Here is a 9,148-nt window from a genome sequence, read left to right as displayed (position 1 = left end):
GCTTTTTTTGTCGGTTTCCTATAAACTGCAAATTATATTAGAATTTGACAGGGTTAACAGCACTTTGTTTAGCTAACCTGACCTCCTCTACGGTATTGTAAATGATGTGTCTTAATGCTTATTATGCAAGGAGTTATTATATTTACTGAGGTTTTCTGGATGGCAATGTAACACTCATGTTTTCGCACTATTTGCTGAAACTTTCTAATACTATTCAATAACTACGACCGATGATAATCTTTTCAAGTCAGATACTATTTCACGATATCATACAGCCATTAAGGATGGTTAATCATTCATATCAATAAGAACAAACAAATGCATAGTTTCACATAGAATCACATAGTTTCTTGCACAAAGTTGTATTTTAGTCTTTACATAGTGAAGGTTAAAGGTGATTTTATTTTAAAATAGAACAGTATCGCATGAACTGCACAGGTTTCTTGGAGCTTTTAGTAGTGAATACGATTGTTTCTAGACGGAAATTCTTTTTGCGAAAGATGTGATAAAAGAGCAGTGAAAGAACTGTGATGAAGCGAGCAAGCATGAAGCGTCGTCTTTGGTCGTAACGAGTGGCGGTACTGAAACCTAGTGATTTACAAATCCTAGTAGGTAGTGGAACATACTTAGGACGAAATTCCACGCTCACTTTCTCGCGAAACAAGCACAGTAGGACAGCAGATGTCCTTCACTAAGATAACCGCAACTAGTGACAGACATTTCCGCTCAGCGCCTCGACCGTGAGTGAGCAGAGTAAACAGGGAAGGAAAATGAATAAGTAAGACAGGTAAGGAGGACGATAAAAGCAAATGGAATAGGAAGAGGAAAATTAATCGAAATAGATTGCATGCAGTGAGATAATTACTCAATCGCACTTGCGCTCTTGCAACAGCCTGGGCAGGGTAGAAAGTCGCTACCCGAGGAAATTCCTTCCTTCGAGACCACTGCAACTCGCAGTACTCTGTAATTAGTTATTTGTCAATGACACAATTTTCTCAGTGCTCATTTGTGCACTTCTGCATAATGGATTTTCGAGTAAATTGGTTAATTAGTGCTTCATTAGTAAGTGAATGGATGAAAAAGAATTAAGGAAAGAAAGAAGATATGTGGGTAAATAAGCAATGGATGATGGATGATATGAAAGCTTAGTTCATTGCATATAACAGCCCCCTCAGTCCTCTGTTTGTCTCGAAATAATAAACTAAAATCACATAACAAATATTTAAATGATTTGCACAAGCATAATGAATGAAGAAATAATGTACAAGTAAATAAAACGATAGCAATAAACAAACGAGACTGCATAGTAACAGTAACTTTTGAAGTGATGTGAAGAAAATTGTGAATGCTAATTGCCAGATTTTTTTGAAATGCTTTAAAGTTAGTCAAATTACTTTAACAGGAAATGACGGATACAAATAAAGAGAGTATGTTCTGTTGAGTGATCTATCATAACAGTGCTTATGCAGTCAGTGGAATAGTTTGCTATTTAAATGTTGAGAAATACATTTCACGACAATTCAAATTTCATCACATAACCAAATCGACTTGTGATAACTCACAGAATGCTATTGTAATTTATGTAATGAGAACTACGGAATGTCAACGATAACGCTAAAGTGTGGTATTTTTCCACAAATTTTACTGCTATAGTCTTACATGCAGAAATGTAAAGCAAAGAAATTTAACAATGCTTTACATTAAATAATTAATTTGCAAAATAGCATTTGAGATGAAAATGACGACGACAACCAAGGGAAATCATAAATGGAAAGCAGGAAAAAAGCAAAGTTTGGTGGGAAGGTGCATCTCCTTCTCGGGAATTCGACTATTTCATTTCTTGATAGTTTCCCCTCAATGTCATGTTTACTAATGAGTGCAGTAAAAATTGATTGATTGCAACAACAACTAAATACTGCGAGGAACGGAAGAGAATAAACAAATTCATTCAGCCATCAAAGAAGCCGATAGATGCATATGTGACATGCGACACATGCAACACATGCGACACTGCTGTTGAGTTCCTCCTACAACAACAACAACAGCTCCTCTCTGCTAAATACTTCACTCACCTGTCCTACTTCACTTACCTGTCCCACTTCATTCACCTGTCCTCAATGAAATGAACACACGCTGCAGTATCTCGGCTTAGTATCGTAGCTAAGATATTAGTAGAGCTGGCGAGAAAATTAAAGTTTATTCTCACTTACTTGCCATGCAGAGAGTGCAACAAAGTTAGAACAAATCCAACCGCGAATTCTTCTCACGGAAACGCGAGAAAAGTTTGATGAAGTAAGGAATTTCGAAGCAGATGATCGAATTTATAAGCAATAGAAATGTCAAGACATGAAATGAACGTCAGTCATAAAGAAGCTGTCTTGCGATTTATTTAGCAAAACTTCCAGTTCTCATCTTCTGAACACACTGTGAATTCCGGTTGAAAAGAATGAAGCTTTCACGTTTACAGTAGTGAATTCACCGATTCGTATCTTTTCAAGTAATTAAAATTCAATAATTTTGCAATTAAGCTTAATAAAAATTAATAATTCATACCGTTTATTAGCTAAAACAGGTAAGGTTGTAATACTTTAACTCGAAGTGTTTTCAAATGACAATGATAAAAGATGAACTGAGAGTAAACTGGAAACTGTCGCTGAAAAGTGGAAAATTCATCAACGTATAGTAGTACGTAAACATGATTATTTGACGTACTATATGCAAATTACATAATGACGACGAAAAGACACTGCATGGACTATTCAACGCTTCATAAGGCAGTTGAGATAGTTCCATACTATCATATCTAATAAGAAAAGAAGGAAACACTGAAATGAGTGTCGGATTCAGTCTAAAATCTGAATGTCAAACATTTTCTGATATGCATGTTGCAAGTAAACCAGTAACTGCCCCAGCTGTTGTCCATTTTCTCCGTTTCAATGAAAATTTCTTTGAGGAAATGTTCACAGTAAAAAGTATTAATTTAAACTTTGCAAATAATATGGCATAATTCAAAAAGTTGCAGAAAGGGTGACCAAAAGATCAAAAGATGCATGTTCAGTTCAGAATTGTGCCCAGTAGTGGACTGGACTCACAGGAAAACGGCTGAAAATGTCTACTGAGTTCTGTTCTTGTCTTCACTTTCATCTTCGAGAGTACATCTTTCTCTCCGTGAGTTGCATTTGTAGGATTTGCCGAACCATTGAGGGAAATTGCAATGTATTGGTTGTATTATTCTCCTGTAAAATAGAAATTACAGTTAAAAACTTTTAAAGATTATTCAGAGATTTGCTTTAACTGAGTGTTGAACTAATTTAGACGATAATTAGAGAGAGTGATTTGAAGAATGGAGTGATCACGAACGGAACACAGAATTCTCCCAAACGAATGAGACGCCGCAGAAGTGTTTTCGAGGAGAGTATAAATAAAACTTGGATTAATTACTAGTAGCTATGAGTCATTTCGTGACGTAGTTGTCAGTTTTTTTTCTCACTGATTCTGTAATGCTTCATTAGCTCACTGACCTACAATAAAAATTAGTTTGGATATTTTTTAAGCAGTCGCAGAATAAGGTGTCGCAAGCGAGCTGTGTGACGCTGCAATCGTCATAACACTGATCATGCTTTAAGCAACAGGAATTTACTGAAAACAAAGTGAAATTGACAACTGAAATAAAATGATGCTACAAAAAGCGGTACTTCAAAATTATCTTTTCTCCCGGAAAAGTGGTCCTAGGTATATTCAAACTTTTCTTAAGCTATCATCAACCAACCACCCACTACTACTAGTAATCACTGCTTATCTCTTCTGAACTCCTTCCGGCACTTCGTCTACTTTTCAACATTTTAGTTGTCCCTCTTTGCTTCCAGCAAACTGTCATAATTAGTAGTACAGGCCGAAGCTAGAACCATCAAATCCTTTTCAGTGGCTAAATAATATTTGAGTTAAACTAATTAAATGACTGAAATGGAAATTGATTAATTTACTTAATTAAAATTGATGCATTGATACTAACTGCGATGCTGTTCGCACGGTATGGTGAGTAGTTGGGATAGGAACCGATAAAATGCATTATCAGAAGGACCGCAGTAGTACTTAGATGTCCATGAATGATGTGCGGTAATTAACAGTAGAAAGATTTTAAATATGTGATACATATTTTTAAATGCATCAACCTGAAGAAAACATAGTATAATATAATAGAAACAGAAGGCTTATTTAAATTTATATTTTACGTGGGTTTATTTTACTTATAAAAAAGCAAATTTGTTTGCTCATCAAAGATAGGTTTGAAGTAAATTCAAATTTCACTAATTTACAAGCTAATATTACTCATCTGTTATTAATTCACAATTACAATCAATCATCGTTGTTCCTACCTCTTTATTGACATTCAGCAAGATTGTTGTGATAGCATTGTTGTTATTCACTTCATCAAACACTGATAACATTGAGAATATTCTTATCTCCTTATCACAACACTTCTATTTTTATCACACTTTATTGAACTGGTAAAATAAACTAATTTTGTGTGTGTTTGGCAGTATGCCTTGGAATTTAAATGTTTCCCCAATTCATATTTCAGGGAAATATATGTTATCACTGTTCTGCACCCTCTTAGAAATTGTGATGAAATTGTCGATCTTTTATCTTTTACTCCAAACTTATTTCCTTCCTTAAATCGGCATCAAAGAAGTGAATTCTCGACTGAATCTCATGTCAGTTTGAATATTAAATGATTTGTCTCATGTCACACACACACACACACACGTTGTCTCATTGAAATTCTAATTGCTGAGTTCCTCTTCTATTAATTATTTCATTAGAATAAAGATTTAATTACCCAAATTTGATATTAAAGAAGAAAAGAATGAAAGAGGCATAAATAACCCTCTTGATCTTTGTTTCAATCAGAAAAAACTGAGAACTGTTGCCATTTCATTCTATACCAAAAGTAAGGTTCTCGACAGAATTCGGATATTTTAGGCTAGGTAGAACTTTTAAAGAAAGAAACAGTGGAAATACATCTTCTGACTCGAGAAGAAATTGAAAGTAATTGAAAATTCTCAAACTTTAAAAAGAAACAAAACTTCGGTTATTACAAAATGAAAAAAAGATATAATAAACTTTAATGAATTTTACTGAAACGGTGATGGATTGATTGATTGATTGATAAATCAACAAGAGAGGACGGGCAGAGATGAAAAATGACAACAATCAGAACTCGCCTCAATCGAATTTGAAATCCGAAAGAAGATGAGAAAGAATCGGAAGAAAAGCGATAAATCCACTGCAATGCGCTGTTGTGCCGTTCGAGCGTTGCATTGACATGATTGCTTTTTGGAAAATAGCAGTTTTAAACTGAACAAAACATAATCTTAAAACTAAAAAATTTGAAACTGATTGTCACTTTAAGTTCGAGTTTTAATCCTACCCATTTAACAGGTTTCTTTGGCAAAAATACCCACATTGGGTTATTAACTTTGTTGGAAACTTTACACAAACAATGAAGGAAGCTTAGAAGAGAATGTCAATAACAGTGCAACAAAATGAAGTGCTAAAGAAGAATAAATGCATTTTTGAGAAGTGACATTGTGAATGAAAATGAATGGCGCTGCAAACGAACGGAGAGAACGTATATACATTTAAGTAGTAGCAACATGCGAAGGTCGTTCGGCACTGAAATGTGACAAGTGACACCTTTAGCTTATCAGCAAGGAATGACCTCTGATCACTTTAGGTGTCACATACAAAGATCAGTATAGTGGCCAAGGATAAAATAATTACGTCATAGTTAAATGTTTGCTTTATTGCTGTTCTTTCGATTGATCGAATTGAACAATCATAGATTTCGAGATCTCTTTCAATCGTACATAATCACTCTATGATAAAATCAAGAGAAATCAACTCTAGGTGATATGTAAAAATCATCGTCGAATTTATTGTCAGAAAAAAAATTTAGACAAACGGTTGGGAGTTGGGAGCAATGTTAGAATGAAAAAAAAAAAAAAGAGTTAATCACTGACTGGAATGAAATCTGAAGAAGCAGGCAGGCATTCAGATTTCCTTAGAAAGTCATTGTGTCGATAACCAGGGCAAGAGTTGCTGGATTTATTACCCACCTGCAAATTTGCTACCCACATAATTGTGGTATGTCAAAATGGAACAAAGGCAACAAAGTAGACCAGGTAAACAGTCCTGAAAACATAATAACTGAATTCGGTGAAATATCGTTGCTAAGAATGAAGTCCAAGCAGTCTTCGAGACTGAACATTTTTTTTTTTTTTTGTTCTATTATTCCTCGGGTAACTTGATAAGTTTCTTTAAACATATTTCTTGCGTTCTATGATACCTCAGATAGCTCGACAAGTCGGAATGGAAATAAATCCGGCTTTGTTTCAAATTTCAAATGATTTTCACTTCACGACACTTTTTCTAGATTAAAATTTACGGAAACGGTAATGTACATCATGCTAAACATATATCATTCATTCACTTCCAGTTTTTGGGAAAGGAATACTGGATTACGGATAAAAAAGATTGTTGGATTAATCATTTCGAACTATGTAACAAAATATTTATCTAGAATTTACAATTATGACAGCTGTTATTATAAAATTGGCAACGATTAGTAAAAAAAAAAAAACCAATAGATTCTAATATTCAATTTCACAATCGTTTTATTCCGAAATTTTGAAATACCAATTTCTGCCGACTGTAAGATAAGATGACGACTGCAGAAATCACCAGCAGCACACCACATGTCAGCACTGAAGAAAATTTGAAATTACAGCATAAATGAATGAGTATTTGCTATGAAACTATTTACCCTGTTTAATTACTACAAATACTACTACTATTACTACTACTATATAGTGTAAATATATCAAATGGTATGGAAATAGGAATTTATAGAAAGACAAGCAATTCTTGAATTCTTGAAATTCTGCCTGCTGAATTATTGCCTTCGTTTTTTTGAGTATAGGAAAAGTTTTAGAAAGCCAATGCTGAAGAAAAGTGAGTTTCCAATTGACTGCTCTTTATGAATAGCTGCTGTTGCTGCATTTTCATAAATGACCACTCCCATCTCATACTGCCATCCATTCATTTCAGAATATCATTTGTCCGTTGAATTTAAATTATGTTTCCATGCTAAGTGTCATTTTACTCGCATTTCAAGAAATATGCTGCATTCCGAATAAATTAGTGAAAATTTCCATTCGACCAGTGAGCAGCTGTAAGATGTTTTTAACCATTTCCAAAAAGTGTGATCATATGAAGCAGTACAGTAGCAAGATAACAACAAATATAATCATTAAAAAAGATGAAAACTAAGAACAGAATCACTGATGCCACACCATTAATTACTACTGATTTTACTGAAGCATTATGCATGCTAATACAATAAAATCTCTCATCAAATACAAACTTCAGCAATCGTCTGAGATTCACGAGAATAAGCATTTGTGAGTGATTCATTGGTCCAAAATGTTCTCATTGATGCATAAAGCAAGCCGTACTCTATACCTATTTCATGCTTTATTCCCTCACTTCAATAAAGCTTACCTTCTCATATGGATGAAAACGATGCTAAAAGAAAAGAGGAAATGAACCTTGCTACAGTAACCGGAACACATTACAGTATCTCGAAGGGTGTATACAGCATACCGTAATGTAAAATGATATTTGACATGGCCAACTATATTACAAATGTCAGTAATAGAAGCCACAATAATAAATAATGGATTGTTGCTGAAATAATTGAGCTAAAGAAAGGAGAAATAGCTTTTTTAGATGATTCGTTTATTCGTAAGAGCAGATTAAAATGAAACTAATTAAAGTAGAAACTCTTCTTCCTAGTTTAGTGTGCTAGCTTCTCCATTAGATCCATAACTTTGACCCTGAAAAAGACAGTTGACAGAAATGTTCTCCTCTCTGAAGCAGTGTCATCAGTTTTCAACACCTGCCTACTACAATATACAGAAGTTAGGAGGTGGACAACTCGCATATTTGAAGTGACCACTGTCCCCCAGTACTAATTCTATATGTGCATTCATTCAACACTTCAGAATATATGGCCAAGAAGTGACAACAAAGTCAATTGGAGCATTTAACACTTAATCAGCACTGCTGGAAAAGATCGAAATGCTTCATCTCATCTGTCAAGTCTTGATGTTTGCCGACGACAGACCAGAATTTCAGGATGAAATATCATAAGTAACCTTGCTGAGTACCTCTGCGTTGACAACAAAGGAGAAGTCTTTCTTTGATGACCCTTTCACAATAAATCCCATCTTTCAAAGCAATTTTAACGGATGAAAAGGACAATCTTTCTTCAACATTGTAATAGCCTTGTATTTTTAATAAACGAACCGTTTCCCTGAGAGCCTAATTAATTACTGAATGAAAATGGATGACTAAACGATTGACACTGTGGTACTACATTCGGAATCGTAATGCTTGCACATAAAAAACTAGAAAAAAATCCGCATTAGGAGATTCATTACACTGAATGCTTCAAGTAATGCTGTTAATAATTGTTATGATAGCAAAATTTCTGCATAACTCAACTTATACCACTCTCTCGACTCCGTTTCCGAAAGCACAAAACGGTTACGGTAATTTAGCATATATGCAGATATAAGTAGAAGTAGTGCGTTTTAAGCAGCTATTGTCTAATATCATCAAACGGAAAGGTACCAGCTTTAAAATACAAATGTGGAGAAGTGATGAAAGGATAGAATTAGCGACAAAGTTGAACAGAACAGTTTCTTACACTAACAGCCAATTTACCTATGGAAATCCAAATCCTCTACGCACAACAGTTACTTACTTATCTGCAAAAACAGGAATTCATACAGCTATTCCTGAATTCACAGCAAATCCTATTCCTGTTAACCGTTTAAGAAAGCCTTTATAATCCTATATATAACAACCATTTCCATTTCTCCCAATAAACGAGTCCCATCCAATGTATGCATAAATACAGAATGATTGTTGAGAAAAGTTTTCTAGATTTGCCCTGTCAAAAACATATTTCCAATGTTCCTTTTGATCTTTATTCTTCTCTCTATCTGTCACAAGCACTTCATGATTTCTTACAAAATAATTCTTTACTTTTGATCTTTGTAATTTTTCGTTCAAACTTTGA

At 34.3% G+C, this 9,148-nt stretch overlaps 1 protein-coding gene across 1 annotated transcript; it reads right to left on the bottom strand.

The window, feature by feature from the left end:
* Positions 1–3,112: 3,112 nt before the first annotated feature.
* Bm4082 (Uncharacterized protein) lies at positions 3,113–6,760 on the bottom strand (the record flags this gene model as incomplete). The annotated part of the gene is made up of 5 exons (XM_043079542.1): positions 3,113–3,236; positions 3,522–3,639; positions 4,013–4,172; positions 5,226–5,374; positions 6,700–6,760. The coding sequence occupies 5 exons, from the start codon at positions 6,758–6,760 to the stop codon at positions 3,113–3,115; spliced, it is 612 nt and encodes a 203-aa protein (XP_042935476.1).
* Between the last annotated feature and the right edge of the window lie 2,388 nt (positions 6,761–9,148).

Source organism: Brugia malayi, assembly GCF_000002995.4.
Source record: "Brugia malayi strain FR3 genome assembly, contig: Bm_v4_Chr3_scaffold_001, whole genome shotgun sequence".
Lineage (NCBI taxonomy): Eukaryota > Metazoa > Nematoda > Chromadorea > Rhabditida > Onchocercidae > Brugia > Brugia malayi.
Note: the sequence above shows the minus strand (reverse complement) of the source record. Positions and strands in the feature narration are given on the sequence as shown.